Source organism: Erythrolamprus reginae, chromosome 3, assembly GCF_031021105.1.
Source record: "Erythrolamprus reginae isolate rEryReg1 chromosome 3, rEryReg1.hap1, whole genome shotgun sequence".
Lineage (NCBI taxonomy): Eukaryota > Metazoa > Chordata > Lepidosauria > Squamata > Dipsadidae > Erythrolamprus > Erythrolamprus reginae.
The window spans coordinates 13,056,708-13,078,249 of NC_091952.1; the positions used below are offsets into that span (position 1 = coordinate 13,056,708).

The 21,542-nt window shown below is 39.7% G+C and overlaps 1 protein-coding gene across 1 annotated transcript in view; it reads right to left on the reverse strand.

The window, feature by feature from the left end:
• The window catches only part of CDH4 (cadherin 4), a 784,771-nt gene that overhangs the window by 64,633 nt on the left and 698,596 nt on the right, over positions 1 to 21,542 (reverse strand). Inside the window, exon 9 of the mRNA XM_070744288.1 lies at positions 11,557 to 11,742. Coding sequence (XP_070600389.1) covers positions 11,557 to 11,742 — 186 coding nt within the window. The remainder of the gene's footprint in view (positions 1 to 11,556; positions 11,743 to 21,542) is intronic.

Genomic DNA, 21,542 nt, shown 5'->3' on the forward strand with positions numbered 1-21,542 from the left:
ATCCCAGTAAAGCGGCCTTTTGCAATTGACAGATGGAGATTTTGTCAATTCCGATGGTTTTCAAATGTCCGCTGAGATCCTTTGGTACTGCGCCCAGCGTGCCAAGTACCACTGGGACCACTTTCACTGGCTTATGCCGGAGTCGTTGCAGCTCGATTTTTAGATCTTGGTATTTCACTAATTTCTCTAGCTGCTTCTCCTCAATTCTGCTGTCCCCTGGGATTGCGATGTCGATGATCCATACTTTTTTCCCCCTCCACGATCACAATGTTTGGTGTGTTATGCTTCAGAATTCGGTCAGTCTGAAGTCGGAAGTCCCACAGTAGTTTTGCTTGCTCATTTTCAACCACTTTTTCGGGCTTACGATGCCACCAGTTCTTTGCCACTGGTAAATGGTAGTTTCGGCACAAGTTCCAGTGCTACCATTATTATTATTATTATTATTATTATTATTATTATTATTATTATTATTTCTATGCCGCCCCTCTCCGAGGACTCTTTCTCCCTGACCTCCAAGCCTTCCTCATATGAATCTATGGCTTGATATAAACTTGCTAGTGTCACATTCGAATGGATCAGTAATGATTAAGTTAGCAGTCTCTGATACTTATTAGATCACCTTTCAAGAAGCCGGAATAGCATAGTTAATTCTGGCACTGAAGGTAGCAAAGGAAACATTGCTGGAAGGCTTTTAAGAGAGAATAGCTTACTGCAAGTAAAATGTTAGGAGACTTCTTAAAAGAAGGATATATGCAATCTTGCAAAGAACTATCCAGAATTGGCTGAAATAATTAGATTTAAAGACAGAAGTTTTATAACTTAATATGGAATGAACCACTATGAGCTCACTTTTTAGTACCCTCACTTTTTAATACCCCATTATTTTCTGAGATATCAGAAGACAAAGGCTTCTTCAATTTCAAATATACAGGTAGCTCTTGACTTATCTCGTTTATCTTTTCTTCCTTTCAAATTTGTTCACCTATACTTTTATATCTTTTCTTCTATTCATTTATTTAGTTATATTACTAAATATCTATTCTCTTCAAAGTGTATTATGTATTGAACTAAATAAACAAATAAAAAAACAAACAAACAAATAAATAAATAAACTAATGAATATAAGAAGGCTTTTTAAACAATGTATTTTTTTCTTTCTTTTTCTCTAAGTAAGATGAGAGTAATAGTGATATATAGAAATACAATGATATGATTGACTGCTTAGTATCTATGGAGTGTCTACGCCCCGAGTCTATGGAGAAGAGCGACATACAAATCTAATAAATTATTATGATCAATTATTATTATTATTATTAGTGAAGAATAAATGGTAAATTTTGTGACATTGAATTATGGGGTTTGTTAAGTTTGTCCTGTCTTCTGTATGGGTCTGTAATTTTTTTTTTAATGTGTTCATGTTTGTGTGTGTTATACATGTAATTTTTAAAACTACTTAATAAAAACATTTTTTTTTTAAAAAAAGAAAGCATGCAAATGTGAATAGAGGCACTTTGGCGAGAAGGTAACAGCATTCCATATATCTCGGCATATTGTCATGCTGGGCACATGACCACGTAAATGTCTTCAGACAATGCTGGTGCCCTCAGCCACTTGGCTTTATGTTTTTGGATTATATCTCCAAAAGCTTAGAAGAACCTCTCCTAGTGACTCCTAATTTGGAAACAATCATCGTAGTTACTTAAGCAGTGCAGATAATGCAAATAAGTAAGGTGAGCTTTGAATTGTCTTTTGTTTTTGGCTTTGAGTTCTAAGGGCATTTTTAGCTACAAGGAATAAGTTATCCTCTAGTTGTTATGCCTGGGAAAAGGCAAACAACAACAGAGTGCATCTCTCCTTCAAATTCGTTTCTATATTCCTTGCAACATTCATATAATGTTTTAGGGGGCCGCAGAGCACCTCTGTTCCATGCTTGGGGAATTCACTCAGACCTTGTCAAATGAACCTTTCCCCACCCTGCCTGATTTATGCAAGTCTTGTGATGGAGATAAGTACCTTCTGCCACAGAGGGAACAGTTCTTGTTGCGGTGGAAAATAAAATTGGAACTGTACATCATAGATGCCTCTCGGCATGCTTGTTTCAACAGTAGAAGAGCTTAGGATGGAAACTACATAAAAGATGCAAAATAAAGTTGGAAAGGATGTTGGAGGCCCTATACCAGTGATGGTGAACCTTTTTTGGTTCGCGTGCAGTGAAGGGCTACCAAAGGTTTTACTGTCACACTTTTATTTATTTTATTTATTTATTTATTTTGTCCAATACACAATGAGAGTTTTAGTGGGTATATATCTGTATACACATAGTAAAATACATGATGAAGGTTATAGAGGAGATACTCATAGTAAAATATATCTATAGAAATAATAGAAAAGAAGGTATAGTAATAGAACATATCAATGAAAGAATAGAAGAAGAGATATGGGAATAGAAGAAAGGTATAGGAGATATAGGAGAGCAATAGGACAGGGGATGGAAGGCACTCTAGTGCACTTTTACTCGCCCCTTACTGACCTCTTAGGAATCTGGATAAGTCAACCGTAGATAATCTAAGGGTAAAGTGTTGGGGGTTTGGGGATGACACTATTGAGTCCGGTAATGAGTTCCACGCTTCAACAACTCTGTTACTGAAGTCATATTTTTTACAGTCAAGTTTGGAGCAGTTAATATTAAGTTTAAATCTGTTGTGTGCTCTTGTGTTGTTGTGGTTGAAGCTGAAGTAGTTGCCGACAGGCAGGACGTTGCAGCATATGATCTTGTGGGCAATACTTAGATCTTGTTTAAGGCGTCTTAGTTCTAAGCTTTCTAGGCCCAGGATTGAAAGTCTAGTCTCGTAGGGTATTCTATTTCGAGTGGAGGAGTGAAAGGCTCTTCTGGTGAAGTATCTTTGGACATTTTCAACGGTGTTAATGTCTGAGATGCGATATGGGTTCCAAACAGATGAGCTGTCTTCGAGGATGGGTCTGGCAAAAGTTTTTTAAGCTCTGGTAAGTAGTGTGAGATTGCCAGAGCAGAAGCTACGTAGGATTAGGTTTACAACTCTTGAAGCCTTCTTGGCTATATCGTTGCACTGTGGGTGTGGCTTATGCAGGACGCTCTGCATTTTCTTTCAACATCTTAGAATCCAATCCTAGAATCCAATCCTAGAATACAGCTCACCTGTATGGAACCCACACTGCATATCTGACATCAACACAATTGAGAGAGTCCAGAAATATTTCACAAGAAGAGTCCTCCACTCCTCTTCTCACAACAAAATACCTTATTCTGCCAGACTTGAAATTCTTTGATTAGACAAACTTACAACTCCATCGTCTCAGTTGTAACTTAACTATAGTTCATAAAATCATATACCAAAATGTTCTACCTGTTAATGACTACTTCACTTTCAACCACCACAACACACACGCACGAAATAGATTTAAACTAAATGCAACCACTCCAAACTAGACTGCAAAAAATACAACTTCAGCAACAGAGTAATCAACGCCTGGAATGCACTACCTAACTGTGGTTTCTACTCCTAACCCCAAAACCTTTAACTTTAGACTATCTACAATCGACCTTTCCCCCTTTCTAAGAGGTCTGTAAGGGGCGTGCATAAGCCTACCATCCCTGTCCTGTTGTCTTCTACCGCTTCTTTTTATCCTGACTTATCTAATGTTTTATTTGTACAAATTACTACCCTATAATTGTTTGACAAAATAAATAAAATAAAATAAATCTTTCAGTGCAAATTGGGTGCTCTGGGGTGGAGCTCCATTTTTGCTACCCTACTGTGTTGCCCCCATCCGGGCAGTAGCCCACCCCTGTTCACATGCCAAAAAGGTGTGTGTGTGTGCATGCGTTAGCATGTGTGCAAGTGCCCACACCCCTTCCCTGCCCTCCTTGCATGCACAACCCCTTTCCACTGCCCCAGTGGATGCGCACAATCCTCCCCCATCCCCACCCCCACCCAGGCCTCACTGAAGCCCAGGACAGTGAAAAAACGGGCAAACAGGCAAACAGGAAGTTCAGAAAAACAGACTTCCTGTTTGTCCATTGTGCTGGTTTTTTTGCAACCAGTGGAATGGCTTGACAGGGGAGGTTGTGAACGCCTCAACACTCGACACATTGAAGAGATTGGATTGCCATCTGAGTGGGGTAGTTTAGGATTCCTGCTTGAGCAAGGGGTTGCACTAGATGACCTGCAGGTCCCTTCCAACTCTAATAATAATCCCCACTTGGTCAAGGACCTTGGAGTATTAATAACTAAAGACTTCAGTGCCAAAGCCCATTGCAACAACATCACCAAGAAGGCTTTAAGAGTTGTTAATCTATTCCTACGTAGCTTCCGCTCTGGCAATCTTACACTACTTACAAGAGCTTATAAAACTTTCGCCAGACCCATCCTAGAATATAGCTCATCTGTTTGGAACCCATACCGCATTTCTGACATTAACACCCTCGAAAATGTCCAGAGATACTTCACCAGAAGAGCTCTTCACTCCTCTACCCGTAACAGAACACCCTATGAAACTAGACTTACAATCCAGGGTCTAGAAAGCTTAGAACTAAGATGCCTCAAACATGATCTAAGTATTGCCCACAAGATCATATGCTGCAACGTCCTGCCTGTCAAAGACTACTTTAGCTTCAACCACAACAACACAAGAGCCCACAACAGATTCAAGCTTAATATTAACCGCTCCAAACTTGACTGTAAAAAATACGACTTTAATAATCGAGTTGTCGAAGCGTGGAATTCTCTACCGGACTCTGTAGTATCATCCCTTAACCCCCAACACTTTACCCTTAGACTATCCACGGTTGACCTCACCAAGTTCCTAAGAGGTCAGTAAGGGGTGTACATAAGTGCACCAGAGTGCCTACTGTCCCCAGTCCTATTGTCTCTCCTATATCTCATATATTTTCTCTTCTATCCCTATATCTTTTTCTGCTATTCTCTCATAGTTATATTTCACTCCTTTATTATCTCTTAATACATTAGAAGAAACATAGAAACATAGAAACATAGAAGACTGACGGCAGAAAAAGACCCCATGGTCCATCTAGTCTGCCCTTTTACTATTTCCTGTATTTTATCTTACAATGGATATATGTTTATCCCAGGCATGTTTAAATTCGGTTACTGTGGATTTACCAACCACGTCTGCTGGAAGTTTGTTCCAAGGATCTACTACTCTTTCAGTAAAATAATACTTTCTCATGTTGCCTTTGATCTTTCCCCCAACTAACTTCAGATTGTGTCCCCTTGTTCTTGTGTTCACTTTCCTGTTAAAAACACTTCCCTCCTGAACCCTATTTAACCCTTTAACATATTTAAATGTTTCGATCATGTCCCCCCTTTTCCTTCTGTCTTCCAGACTATACAGATTGAGTTCATTAAGTCTTTCCTGATACGTTTTATACTTCAGACCTTCCACCATTCTTGTAGCCCGTCTTTGGACCCGTTCAATTTTGTCAATATCTTTTTGTAGGTGAGGTCTCCAGAACTGAACACAGTACTCCAAATGTGGTCTCACCAACGCTCTATATAAGGGGATCACAATCTCCCTCTTCCTGCTTGTTATACCTCTAGCTATGCAGCCAAGCATCCTACTTGCCTTTCCTACTGCCCGACCACACTGCTCACCCATTTTGAGACTGTCAGAAATCACTACCCCTAAATCCTTCTCTTCTGAAGTTTTTGCTAACACAGAACTGCCAATGCAATACTCAGATTTAGGATTCCTTTTCCCCAAGTGCATTATTTTACATTTGGAAACATTAAACTGCAGTTTCCATTGCTTTGACCATTTATCTAGTAACGCTAAATCATTTACCATATTACAGACCCCTCCAGGAATATCAACCCTATTGCACACTTTAGAGTCATCGGCAAATAGGCAAACCTTCCCTACCAAACCTTCCCCTATGTCACTCACAAACATATTAAAAAGAATAGGACCCAGAACAGACCCTTGTGGCACACCGCTTGTAACCTGTCTCTGCTCAGAATACTCGCCATTAACAATAACTCTCTGATGTCTATGCTTCAGCCAGCTTGAAATCCACTGAACTATCCAGGGATTAAGTCCAATCTTCACTAATTTATCTATCAGCTCTTTATGTGGAACCGTATCAAAGGCTTTGCTGAAGTCCAGATAGGCAATATCCACGGCACCACCTTGATCCAACACCTTTGTGACATAGTCAAAGAACTCAATGAGATTAGTCTGACACGATTTGCCTTCAGTAAAGCCATGCTGATTTGGGTCCAATAAGTTATTGTTTTTTAGATGCTGATTTATCCTCTTTTTGAGTAGAGTCTCCATCATTTTAACTACAACTGATGTCAAGCTAACTGGCCTGTAGTTTCCAGCTTCTTCTCTACTGCCCTTCTTGTGGATAGGCACAACACTGGCCATTCTCCAATCCTCAGGAACATCTCCTGTTAACAGGGATTGGTTAAACAAATCAGTCAGGGGGGTAGCAATGACAGATCTGAGTTCTTTAAGAACTCTGGGATGGATGCCATCTGGACCCATTGCCTTATTTATCTTTAATCTTTCAAGTTCTTCTAAGACATCGGCTTCTAAGATCACTGGAGCTGAATCCGTACAGCTGGAAGCAATGCTATATCCCTCTATAGTATTATTTTGTAAGGTGTCCTTTGAGAAAACTGAACAGAAGTAGCTATTGAAATGGTCAGCGATCTCCTTATTCCCATTAATGCATGTATTATTCCCGGTACTAAGCTTTGTGATGCTGCAGTTTTTCTTCTTCCTATCACTAATATATCTGAAGAAGGTTTTATCCCCCTTCTTTACAGATTTTGCTATTTCTTCCTCTTTTGAGGCTTTAGCAGCATATATTATCTGTTTCGCCTCCTTCTGTCTCATTTTATACACCTCTCTATCAGCTATACTTCCAGACTCTTTATACCTCCTATAGGCAGCCTTTTTTTCATTGACTATAGCCCTTACATCATTGCTAAACCATAGCGGTTTCTTCTTCCTTTTACCTTTAGTTACTTGCTTTACATAAAGTCTTGTGGCTTTTAAGATGGCCTTTTTTAATACAGTCCACTGGGTGCTCGCTCCTGCCATTTTATCCCTCCCCTTTAATTCATTATTTAAATATTCCCCCATTGCATTAAAATTTGTTTTTCTGAAATCCAATACTTTGGTTGCAGTATAGGATTGCTCACAATCAGTTTTTACATCAAACCACAAACATAGATGGTCGCTGCAACCTAAATTTTCTCCCACCTTGACCTCTGAAACCCGATTCCCATTTGTAAAAACTAAATCTAGAATATTCTCCCCTCTAGTTGGTGTCTTAACTAGCTGTGCCATAGCTGCTCCTGTAAAGGCCTCTACTATATTCTTACTTTTGCATGTAAGGGCACTGGGGATATTCCAGTCAACATCAGGCATGTTGAAATCACCCATAACCACAATATCTCCCTTTACTGCCATTAGGGTAATCTCATCCACCATCTTGTTGTCATGTTCCTCAGATTGCCCTGGAGGCCTATAGATCACCCCAATTCTAATGACAGAACCGTCTTTATTTTGCATGCAAATCCAGAGGGTCTCCAGATCTTTACATGTATTTTGAATTAGTATTGTTTTTAGACTTTCTTTAACATAAATGGCTACTCCACCTCCCCTTCTCTCTATTCTATCCTTCCTATACAGTGTATATCCTGGTATGGATATTTCCCATTCATTGGAATCCTTAAACCATGTCTCAGTTATGGCAACCAGATCCAGATATGGCAACATTCTACCTGATTATATCCTCTATAGCCCTCATTGTGTATTATTGTGTATTGGACAAAACAAACAAATAAAACAAATAAATAAATAATAGAAACATAGAAGTCTGACGGCAGAAAAAGACCTCATGGTCCATCTAGTCTGCCCTTATACTATTTCCTGTATTTCATCTTACAATGTATATATGTTTATCCCAGGCATGTTTAAATTCAGTTACTGTGGATTTACCAGCCACGTCTGCTGGAAGTTTGTTCCAAGGATCTACTACTCTTTCAGTGAAATAATATTTCCTCACGTTGCTTTTGATCTTTCCCCCAACTAACTTCAGATTGTGTCCCCTTGTTCTTGTGTTCACTTTCCTATTAAAAACACTTCCCTCCTGAACCTTATTTAACCCTTTAACATATTTAAATGTTTTGATCATGTCCCTCCTTTTCCTTCTGTCCTCCAGACTATACAGATTGAGTTCATTAAATCTTTCCTGATACGTCTTAGGCTTAAGACCTTCCACCATTCTTGTAGCCCGTCTTTGGACCCGTTCAATTTTGTCAATATCTTTTTGTAGGTGAGGTCTCCATAACTGAACACAGTATTCCAAATGTGGTCTTACCAGCGCTCTATACAGTGGGATCCCAATCTCCCTCTTCCTGCTTGTTATACCTCTAGCTATGCAGCCAAGCATCCTACTTGCTTTTCCTACTACCCGACCACACTGCTCACCCATTTTGAGACTGTCAGAAATCACCACCCCTAATAAACAAACAAACAAACAAGTAAATAAATCCCAGAGGAATCTGGACCAGTTTGAAGAATTAAATACAGGGGCAATCTTATCTTTGGCTGATCCAACATAGTTCTTCTCTTATTCTTACATACTAAGTGCTGTCGGTGTGAAAATATAATCCAGGGACATTTTCGTGTCCACATCAAAAGCTTGCAGTTTTCCTACCACATCAGTTGCAGCTACTTTTATCTCGCCTAATACCTTATCTAGAGGATAATTCCCACTTGAGAAAAAAGTTCTGACAAGGCAATCTTGCTGATATGGATCAAAGCCCTCATTTTATCCCAATAGAACTGCTACCTTTCCTCAAGATTCCCCTTTGTGATGGATTGATTTCTTCAATAATGGCTCAGCTTATATTGCGGGAAGATTGGCAAAGTCTGAACAGAGTTTCATGTCCCCTTTACACTACCACATTCAGTCTCACAGCACCCAAGAGAGGAAGGTTTTCAGTCGGATGTGAAACTAAAATGGTATTGAATGGCCAAAGCTTTATAAGTCAGCTGGGTGGAATGTTGAACTGCATGTAGTATTGACTTGATATCCCACCCCCCCGTTTCTAAAAATCAATTTTATGTTTAATAACAAAGCTATAATGTTGTGTCCTATACCTATTGGATTTTGAGCCCATATTTGTGCAGTTCCAATAGCAGACGACCACAAGGATAATCATGGTGAAGTTGATTTGCATCTTATAATGCTCTGGCCCAATCACATTGCAGTTCACGCCCAATGACTCAGCATTAGCATGCTTACATTCTACCTTGTACAATAATACAATGAAATACTTCACCAGAAGAGCCCTTCACTCCTCCACTCGAAACAGAATACCCTACGAAAGCAGACTATCGATCCTAGGTCTAGAAAGCTTAGAACTACGTCGCCTAAAACACGATCTAAGTATTGCCCAGAAGATCATATGCTGCAATGTTCTACCTGTCAATGACTACTTCAGCTTCAATCGCAACAACACAAGAGCACGCAACAGATTCAAACTTAATATTAACCGCTGCAAACTTGACTGTAAAAAATATGACTTCAGCAGCCGAGTTGTCGAAGCGTGGAACTCATTACCTGACTCAGTAGTGTCAACCCCTAACCCCCAATATTTTTCCCTTAGACTATCCACGATTGACCTCTCCAGGTTCCTTAGAGGTCAGTAAGGGGCGTGCATAAGTGCACCAGTGTGCCTTCCGTCCCCTGTCCAATTGTCTTTCCTTATCTCATTTATCTTTTCTTCCTTTCAAATATGTTCACCTATACTTTTATATATTTTCTTCTATTCGTTTCTTTACTTATATTATTACATTAAATAAATAAATAAATAAATAAATAAATAAATAAATAAATAAATAAAATATCACCCAGGATCAGTGTTCCCTCTAATTTTTTTTTTTGGGGGGGGCGGAAAAGTATAGTGTCTGAGCGGCAATCCCTTTGGGATTGGGCGGCACAGAAATAATAAACAAACAAACAAACAAACAAACAAACAAACAAATAAAAAACCCACCCTGTTTTGCCTCAGAGAATTTCAAAATAAAATACTGTACTGTGTGTCTATAACAGTGAGCTCATAATAGGGCAACTCTATCAATATCAAAATGCCACTTAAATAGTTGAGCTAGTTTCAAACTAGATTTTGATTTTCTTTCTCTCTTCCTTACTCCCATTCTTTTTCTTTCTCTTTTCCTTCCTCTCTTTTTTCTATCTGTTTCTCTCTCTTCCTCTCTTCCTCTCTCTCTCCTTCCCTCTCACTCTTTCCCTCTCGGCTTCTGGGCAGGTTTGGAAAACTCTGAGTTGATGATGATTTTTAAGTGAGCGATTGCTCACTGCTCAGCTTAGAGGGAACTATGCCCAGGATTGTTAATCCTGACAACACACCTGACCATCTATTTAACTATTCCATCCCATCCTCACTCTTCATCCATTCATCCTTCCATCCACCCATCTCATCCCTTCCCATCCATAACAATAGCATTTAGACTTATATACCGCTTCACAGTGCTTTACAGCCCTCTCTAAGCAGTTTACAGAGAGTAAGCATGTTGCCCCAAAAAATCTGGGTCCTCATTTTATCAACCTTGGAAGGATGGGAGGCTGAGTCAACTTTGAACTCACTGAGATTTGATCTGACAAACTGCTGGCAGCCGGTGATGAGTAGAAGTAGTTTGCAGTACTGCACTCTAACCACTGTGCCACTCTGGTACTTTTTCTTCTTATTTATTAGATTTGTATGCTGCCCTTCTCCAAAGACTCAGGGCAGCTCACAGAATACAAAAAACAACACGACAACAAATCTAATTATTTTAAAATTACTACTAAAATCCCATATATATTAAAATCAGTCAGCCAGCTCATTCACAACCACACATTACAACTCATAGATAAGGGATGGGGACTTGATCTAATTGCTCCATGCCTGGTGACATAAATGAGTCTTGAGATTCTTGCAAAAGGCGAGGAGGGTGGGGGGCAGTGCGAATCTCTGGAGGGAGCTGATTCCAGAGGGCAGGGGCCACCTCAGAGAAGGCTCTTTCCCTGGGCCCCGCCAGACAACATTGTCTGGCTGATGAGACCCAGAGAAGGTCAACTCCCATCCCATCTCACCCATCCCTTGCTTTTAATAATGGGGTTTTTAGTGTTTTTTAAATTATTAGATTTGTTCTTACATTGTCTTTGTTATTGTTGTGAGGCGCCATGAGTCTAAGGAGAGGGGCGGCATACAAATCTAATTAATAATAATAATAATAATAATAATAATAATAATAATAATCCCACCCTCCTCTGATTCCATCCACCCTATACAACCATGCATGCCTGCATCTATCCACTTGGTCCTACAACATGGTGGTTGCTGTGTCCATTGAATGCTTTGCCTTCATGAATCAGATCCCTAAAAAAGTTTGGACCAACTTTTCTCCAAACTCAAATCTCTCTAGAACTTGCCTATGGGAAACCCCCCCCCCCCAGATAACGAGATATATACATACCCGCACAACGGTTACCAAGCCTTCATTGGTAACAGGATCAGTCCTAACTGTAAAATAACCAGAAGGGTCTCCGCTGATTATTCGGTATACTGCATTCCAATTGGGTGAGTGGGGTTGATCTCGGTCCATCACGGTCAAATTAGCGACAACGACTTCTATTCGATTTTCTGGAACTTCACCAGAATACTGAAAATAGAGAAGAATGTTTTGTTAGAAGTGTCTTTGTCTTTGTATGTTTGTATGTGTGTAGAAATATCCCAATATATTTGGAATTATTGAAAAATCTTACAGACGTTGTTGAGAAGGCTTGGAGGAAAGCTTTATCCTCCAATTGTGTCTTCCCTCATCATGTCCCTAGTTCTCACTTTCAAAAACTGTATCTTAAGCAAGACACATTTGTCCCCAGTAAATAAAGTTTTATGTTTTGTACAAGGGGCATTAATTCTACCAGTTCTATAGATCACTGTTACTCCCTTATTAAGAAGCTCAGATCAGACATTTCCCCCACTATTTGACCTTCAATTCTCTGGACTTACCTTGTCTCCCTCCTACGGAAAAGCACAATGTTCACCAGATAAATACAGTTGCAATTCATCATTGACTTTTTTGTAATTTCAAGTTTTAGACTTGGAAGGGGCTCCAGCTATATGGATTATCTAGTTCAATCTTCTGCAGTGTACAAAGAAATAACCCATCTTCTTCTTCTTCTTTTAAAAAATAACCCTTATTTAACTTTTTAAACATTTTAAATCACAATTACAAGATTATAGCTTTCTGCTATCGGAATTTTTCCCCCTTAATTCCACATTATCCATTTTCAGTCCTATTATTTATACATATACTGTTCTGCCGGGCTCTCTGATAGGAGCCTCCCGAAAATTCAAGGATACAAATTTCAGACACACACACACGTTTGAAAATTCAAAACAATGTTCTTTATCACAAAATTCAAAATAAACTAAGCACTCTTTTTATATTGCAAAGAGCACTCTTCCCAAAACAACCAGGTAGTCTGTACAATTTCCCTTAAGCAGTCATTAAGTACTTAGACTGCAGCTGTGGAGAAACTTCACACCCCTTCTTCTTCCAAGGAAGGGAGAGACACACACACACTGCTCTGCTTTGGTTTCAAAGGCGTGAAAAAGCAACAAAGTCCAGCACACAAGATTCCTGACAAAACTGCAACAGATACTCTTCCACAATGGCCACATGCTGCTATTTATAGCAGCAGCCCTAATTACTGGAGCCCCACCCAAATACAGGTGGCCTTCCTTATTTCCTGTAATATGTTCTTACTCGGTCTCTTCTACGCATAATTCTGCACTTGCGTGGGTCCAAAATGTCATCATCTGAAGCTATAGAAGATAAGGAAGATTGACTGCCTTGGCTGTGTGCCAAGCCCTCCTCTGCCGAGTCACTCCCACCTTCTTCTTCATCCGAGGAAACTAAACTCTGAACTGATTCTGTCGGCAATAACACAGGCCTGTGACATGTTGAATTTTCCCCTGCATCCATCTCCCCATTCCCTGGGGCAGGAGCTGGGCCAGAGCCAACCACAACAATATACCTTCTTATATCATGTTTAATTTTTTATATAATATACACTCTAAATATATATATATATATATATATATATATATATATATATATATATATATATATTTCATTTTGTGACATTTTCATACATTCATTATACGTTGATTTGACTTTTCTTTTCCAGCCAGTTATACCACCTATTCCATATTTAATTCTACTCTTTTTCCTCTCTATCCCTAAATTCCATTGTTAATTCTGTGCATTCTAGCACCTTTTTTTAAAAAAAATAATCATTGTGTTTGAGGGTATAGTTTCTTGCTTCCAGCCACCTCTTAGAGAGTCCCATAGATGCAAAATATGAACTGCAAGACCTCAAACTTCAAATCAATTCTGATCTCCAAGATGTGGAGTTGGTTGATTATCACCATTCTTTTAAAAGGGCACCTTCCTTCAGGCTTATGCATTGCCCTATTAAAAGTTGGGCTTTTAATGAATAGCAGAGAGTTACTATGCTCACATGAAGTCCAAATTACCTTTAAATTATTGTCAAAGTATGCTCAGCCTCCAAAGTAAAGGGGAATATTGTACACCTGCAAGACTGCTTACCATGTCTCCCCTGGTCCTTCTCTTCACTAGTCTAGCCATGCCAACTGTTTATTGTATGTTTCAGTCCCTAGTAATCTAATCCAGCGTTTCCCAACCTTGGCAACTTGGAGGTAACTGGACTTCAACTCCCAGAATTCCCCAGCCAGCAAACTGGTTGAAAAACACTGGCGTAGGGTATTCTGTTGCGAGTGGAGGGCTCTTCTAGTAAAGCATCTCTGGACATTTTCTAGAGCGTTTATGTCCGAAATGCATTGTGGGTTCCAGACAAATGAGTTGTATTCAAGGATTGGTCTGGCAAAAGTTTTGTATGCTCTGGTTGGTATTGTGAGATTACTGGAGCAGAACCTACATAGGATTAGGTTAACAACTCTTGAAGCCTTTTTGGCGATATTGTTGCAGTAGGCTTTGGCAGTTAGGTCATTTGATATGAGTATTCCAAGGTCTTTTACGGAGTGAGGGTTGTCTGCAAGGTCTTGTTTATTCAGCTTGTATTGGGTGTTCTGATTCTTTTTGCCAATGTGTAGGACAGAGCATTTTTTGGTTGAGATTTGGAGTTGCCAGATGTTTGACCATTCTGACACAAAGTCAAGGTCTTTTTGGAGAGTAGCTGTGTTATCGGTAGTGTTGAAAAATTCTACATCATTGGCAAAGAGAATGCAGTTTATTTATTTATTGGATTTGTATGCCGCCCCTCTCCGGAGACTCGGGGCGGTTAACAGCGACAATAAAACAGTGTACAATAGTAATTTGGTATTAGAAATGATTAAAAATTCATTAATATAAAAACCAAACATACATACATACATACCATGCATAGAATTGTAAAGGCCTAGGGGGAAAGAGGATCTCAATTCTCCCATACCTGACGGCAGAGGTGGGTTTTAAGTTGCTTGTAATGTGATCGCAAAGGTCATTTATATAGAGTATGAAGAGTGTTGGTCCAAGTATTCTGCCTTGGGGTATGCCACTGTTAACCGGAACAGGATTAGATTTGACAACTTGTTATCTGTTTCTCTTTAGTGTCTCCTCCTAGCTTGGCATCCTTTTCCCCCTCTACCTATCCTAACCAAAAGTTCTATCAATTGTGGAGGGAGCTTCAGCAGAGGAATGAAAGAGCCACATGTGGTTCCAGAGCTGCAGGTTGCTGACCCCTGTGTTAGGTGGTCAGAAGCTGAGGTTAGTAATGGGAACTCACTCCACTACATGGTGCTTGGACTCGAACTGCTGGAGTAAAGATTATCTCCAACATCATTAAGCCACTGAGCACCTCTGAAGCACTGGGATAAGATGAAGTGACTGCACATCACCACATTTTTGTTTTAAATGCATTTTTATAGTTTTAATATGACTTCTATGTTTTAATTTTTGAGCAGGAGCCAACGAGATTTGGTTATAAAATAGGCAGCTATATAAATATTTTTAATAAAGAAATAAAGAATTGCCCCTCTGCATTTCTTTATTGTCTCATCTCTTGAATTTCAGCTTGTAAATATTTCTGGTGCTAGAATCTGCCAACTTATTCTTTGAAAGTGCAACACACATCAATATGAATAATAAATAATAACAATATACAGATTGGGCTGTTTTTGTTTTAAAAAAATCTTTAAAGTTAGATCTCTCTGCTACAGTTTGATTTGGGAAACTCAAGTTGGAAAGTAAGGCTGTATTAATGTTTTATAGGGAAGCTGCATTTTAAAGTGAATTTAGAAGCTTGAAATGTTAAAAGCACTTTCATCAAACGACTTGATTTCAGGGGCTGGTGAATGTCACCAAATTCTCAGAGCTTGCCTTCCAGAACAGTAAGTTCCAGACCTGATCTTCTTAAGAAGAAAAAACGGAGACTTTAACCAAAATAGGATTTCATCCATGTTTTAATAATGGAGCTTTTCTGTCAATGCCTTTTAACAACTCTCCACTTCAATGATATATTTCTTTTTTTAAGGCCAAAAATCCTTCTTATTTTTGTTGTTGCAATTTAGTTCAGCATCCCGGTGTGGGAGAGAAATGTTAAAATTCCCTATGTAATTGACAGTAGAGGCTTCCATTTTAAAAAAAAATCATTAAGGGTATATTTGCTTTTGGTCCCAATAATGCAGGGGTCCCCAAACTTGGCAAGTTTAAGACTTGTAGACTTCAACTCCCAGAATTCTCCAGCTAGTGTAGCTGGCTGAAGAATTCTGGGAGTTGAAGTCCACAAGTCGTAAACTTGCCAAGTTTGAAGACTTGTGCAATAATGCGTAACATGAAACAAAAATTATCACCCAAATTTAAGGGACATGATTCAATTGCAGAACAGCTTGTTGTAGTAGGTAAGATGATGACCTAGAACCCAGGGGACTGTGAGTTCTAGGCCTGCCTTAGGAATGAATGTTGACTGGTAATTTGGGGCCAATCACCAGGGGACTGTGAGTTCTAGTCTCACCTTAGGCATGAAAGTTGGTTCGGTAATTTCAGGCTAGTCACTCTCTCTCAGTCCAACTCCCCTTGTACGCTTGTTATTGTGGTGAATTAATAAGTGAAAAGTGTTTGGAAACTTCAGGTCATGCAGAAAATGTGTTCGGAAACTTCAGAATGCAGTCATGGGCTTTCCCAAATATGCCCATGTTACACTAACACTCCGCAGTCTGCATTGGTTGCCGATCAGTTTCCGGTCACAATTCAAAGTGTTGGTTATGACCTATAAAGCCCTTCATGGCACCGGACAAGACTATCTCAGGGACTGCCTTCTACTGCACAAATCCCAGCGACCAGTTAGGTCCCACAGAGTGGGTCTTCTCCGGGTCCCGTCAACTAAACAATGTCGCTTGGCGGGACCCAGGGGAAGAGCCTTCTCTGCGGCGGCCCCGACCCTCTGGAACCAACTCCCCCCAGAGATTAGAATTGCTCCCACCCTCCTTGCCTTTCGTAAGCTTCTTAAAACCCACCTCTGTCGCCAGGCATGGGGGAATTGAGATACTCTTTCCCCCTAGGCCTTTACAATTTTATGCATGGTATGTCTGTATGTATGTTTGGTTTTACAATAGGGGTTTTTAACTGTTTATATTGGATTGTCATATGCTGTTTACCACTGTTGTTAGCCGCCCCGAGTCTGCGGAGAGGGGCGGCATACAAATCCAATCCAATCCAATCCAATCAAATAGGGAGAGGCATAAGTATTATATATATTTGTGGCTTTGAGTTTCTTAAAAAGTATTAAAAGTGGGATAAAAACAAAATCAAATAAGTCAAACAAATAAACCAACAGTGCTGTTTTAGCAAGACAGTAATGAATTCATTAAACTATTTTTCTGACTCTGGACCAACCGAAGGAATGTTCTGTACAAATTAAACAAAATGTTCCTTTATTTATTTATTCTTTCTGCCAAAGCAACAGGAAGCAAAAAATAATGAATAAAAATGCAAAGTCCTGTTCGTTTCTGCTACACCTCCTTAATCGTGTTCAAAAAGATGTAAAAGCCTACCGATGGCTATTAGTGAAGAAAAATATGTATGTTCAGAGCGGTATATTCCAATACTGTACCAGCGATTGGGGAACAAATTAAAAGAAAGCAGAACTGTTTTCTTTCTGGTCTATGAGGTTCTCACAGCCTTCTCATATTTTAAAGTTGGTATGGATTTTCTGGTATAAAATGAGTCCAAAACCACTTGAGAATATCTTTTCAGTATTGGGCAATCTATGGTGATCATTTAATCTATATCTACCCACAGTTCTACAGTGAAAATATTGAGTCTGTCATCTGCATCGCTATAACTGCCTGGTTCGGTTCTGCAACCCAACAAGACAAACTTCCGAGGATAATCAGAACTGCAGAAAAAACAATTACTGCCAACCTGCCTTCCATTAAGGATGAGTGAATGAGTCAAAAAGAGGGCTGTGAAAATATTTACTGACCCCTCACATCCTGGACATAAATTGTTTCAACTCTTACCCTCAAAATGACCCTATAGAGCACTTCACACCAAGGCAATTAAACACAAGGACAGTTTCCCCCCGAACACCATCACTCTGCTAAACAAATAATTCCCTCAGCACTGTGAAACTATTCCCTAAGACTGCATTACTATTACTATTAGTAAATCTATGAATTATGATAGGTTCCTTTGAAAAGGGAAGACTTAATGAACTCAATCTGTATAGTCTGGAGGACAGAAGGAAAAGGGGGACATGATCGAAACATGTAAATATGTTAAAGGGTTAAATAAGGTCCAGGAAGGAAGTGTTTTTAATAGGAAAGTGAACACAAGAACATGGGGACACAATCTGAAGTTAGTTGGGGGAAAGATCAAAAGCAACATGAGAAAATATTATTTCACTGAAAGAGTAGTAGATCCTTGGAACAAACTTCCAGCAGACGTGGTTGGTAAATCCACAGTAACTGAATTTAAACATGCCTGGGATAAACATATATCCATCCTAAGATAAAATACAGGAAATTGTATAAGGGCAGATTAGATGGACCATGAGGTCTTTTTCTGCCGTCAATCTTCTATGTTTCTATGAAATTGACCACTACTTTAATAATGGTGTATTGTTGGTCATTAGTGGTGTTTACAGTTTTCATGCAGGTGACAAATATAGTATGGATTGCAAAAACCTGGATGATCATTTGTTCAGTCATTCAATTCCTTCTGCCTTTCTGGGTCAGTAATTCCTATGGAAAGTTTATAAGCGCCCGCTTATATCATCACTGATAGCATTTAATCATGTTGTCTACTGTTAGCCATTTCTGAGATTGCCTTTAATTTTTCCCAATCATCAGAATCATCTCCAACAACTCTTTGCATTATCTATCCCCAATATTTATGTTGGTTTCATTATTTCATTCATGTATTTAAGTGAGTGTATGGTTTTGCTTTGTGTAGTGTTGAATTAATCAAGTGCTGTGGCCTAAAGGTGGAGTTCTTTCCACACAACCAGGAGGTTGTGAGTTTGATCCTAGGTAGAGGCAGATGTAGGGTCTCCTGCTTGGGCAGGGGGTTGGACTAGATGACCTGCAAGGTCCCTTCCAACTCTGTTAAATCTGAGGTGTGTGTATGTGTGTGTGTGTGTTTAATCAACCCAAGGTATTCTCTGCAATTCTTGTCATCACCACAATTCAAAGAAATCAATTTCTTTTTTCATCCAGCCTTTCTGATAATCTGGGTTTTATTTACTTACTTACCTACTTACTTACTTACTGACTGACTGACTGACTGACTGACTGACTGACTGACTGACTCACTCACTCACTCATTCACTCACTCTCACTCACTCACTCACTCACTCACTCATTCATTCATTCATTCATTCATTCATTCATTCATTCATTCATTCATTGTTGAAGTTGAAAGGGACCATGCAGGTCATCAAGTCCAACCCCCTGCCTGAGCAGGAATCCTAAAGCACCCCAGCCAAATGGCAGTTCAATCTTCTCTTAAAAATGTCCAGAGTGTTGGAGTTCACAACGTCCGCTGGTAGGTTGTTCCATTGGTTGATCGCTCTGACCGTCAGGAAGTTCCTCCTTATCTCCATGTTGAATCTCTCCTTGGTCAGCTTCCAGCCGTTGTTCCTCATCCGGCCCTCTGGTGCCCTGGAGAATAAAGTGATCCCCTCCTCTCTGTGACATCCCCTTGTATACCTGTAGACTGCTATCATGTCCGCTCTGGCCCTCCTTTTCTCTAGGCTATCCATGCCCAGTTCCTTCAGTCTCTCTTTGTAAGTCTTGGTTTGATATTTCTACATTTTATTGTTTTATCAAAACACCTATTTGGCTATGCAGTAGGCATCTCTTTATTTCACAGCAGAGTACTATCTCTGTACATTTTTGAACTTAGGAAGATAAAGTCCACCAGATGGCAGAAAAACATAATAATTTGGACGTTTGCCACCCAGACCTGGTAGTCTTGTTATGGTAAATAACATGTTTATATAGAACATAGAGTAGTAGAATTGGAAGGGACCTTGCAGATCTTTTAATCAAATTGCCTGCTCGATAGCAATAGGCTTATATGCGGCTTCACAATTGTTCTATCCTGGACCTACGTAAGTTGAAAACAAAGGAGGAATCCACGCGCTGATATTTCCAATCAATCTTTTTATACAGAAAGCATCATTAATACAAGCCAAATTCATGCATGTGAGTTCATCTTGGCAGCTTCTCAGTGAGAGGAGTTAAAAGATATCAGTCCAGTGCCTAAGCTACTGCCGAAGATCAAAGCTAATATGCTCATTCCTTTGTGAGATAAACAGCCTCCAGTTTCACTGACTTACATTTACAGCTTTCCAGATTCTATGCAGATTTATTTATTTATTTATTTATTTATTTATTTATTTATTTTGTCCAATACATAATACACATTGAAGAGAATAGATATGTAATAATATAAGTAAAGAAAAGAATAGAAGAAAAGATATAAAAGTATAAGTGAACATATCTGAAAGGAAGAAAAGCTAAACGAGATAAGGAGAGATAATTGGACAGGGGACGGAAGGCACACTGGTGCACTTATGTATGCCCCTTACTGACCTCTAAGGAACCTGGAGAGGTCAATCGTGGATAGTCTAAGGGGAAAATGTTGGGGGTTAGGCGTTGACACTACTGAGTCAGGTAATGAGTTCCACGCTTCGACAACTCGGTTGGTGAAGTCATATTTTTTACAGTCAAGTTTGGAGCGGTTAATATTAAGTTTGAATCTGTTGCGTGCTCTTGTGTTGTTGCGATTGAAGCTGAAGTAGTCATTGACAGGTAGAATGTTGCAGCATATGATCTTGTGGGCAATACTTAGGTCGTGTTTTAGGCGACGTAGTTCTAAGCTTTCTAGACCTAGGATTGATAGTCTGCTTTCGTAGGGTATTCTGTTTTGAGTGGAGGAGTGAAGGGCTCTTCTGGTGAAGTATCTTTGGACATTTTCAAGGGTGTTGATGTCCAAGATGTGGTATGGGTTCCAGACAGATGAACTGTATTCAAGGATGGGTCTGGCAAAAGTTTTGTAGGCTCTGGTGAGTAGTGTGAGATTGCCAGAGCAGAAGCTGCGTAGGATCAGGTTAACAACTCTAGAAGCCTTTTTGGCGATATTGTTGCAGTGGGCTTTGGCACTTATATCATTTGATATTAGTATTCCAAGGTCTTTTACTGAGTAGGGGTTGGCTGTGAGATTTTGTTTATTCAGTTTATATATGAGGTTCGGATTCTTTTTGCCAATGTGGAGGGTAGAACATTTGCTGGTTGATGTTTGAAGTTGCCATGTGTTAACTTCAATTCTACTCCAAGGATTTTAGCAGAGAAATAACAGTTGGCTAGCGTGACATGGCTGGAAACCCCAAACATTAACTGATTCCATTACAAAACATTGAAACTCCACACCGGATTTCTCATCAGCCACCACTACTTCCTTTTCCCATACAAATATTCTTGTCTTTTTCTTAGTCTTCTAAAGCAGGCATCTAACAAAGGCTCATAGTCTTCCTCTTCCTCCTCTTCCTCTAAGTCAGACCCTACTGTCATTGGGATATCTGCCACCTCTGGTGATCTTTCAGGTTCATCCAGGTCTATTTCTCCCTCATCCTCACTCTCTGCCTCAGCTGGCAGAACCACTGGACCAGTGTACCAAGATGGGCCTGGCTCATCCTCTTCAGAATCTATCATTACCAGAGTTGGTCGAGGACCACTCACAACAACAATGGTTTATAGCCCTCTCTAAGCTTACAGAGTCTGCATATTGCTCCCAACAATCTGGGTCCTTATGTTACCCACTTCAGAAGGATGGAAGGTTGAGTCAATCTTGAGCCTGGTAAGATTCGAACGGCCAAATTGTAGCAACCTGCAGTCAGCAGAAATAGCTTGCAGTACTGCATTCTAACCACT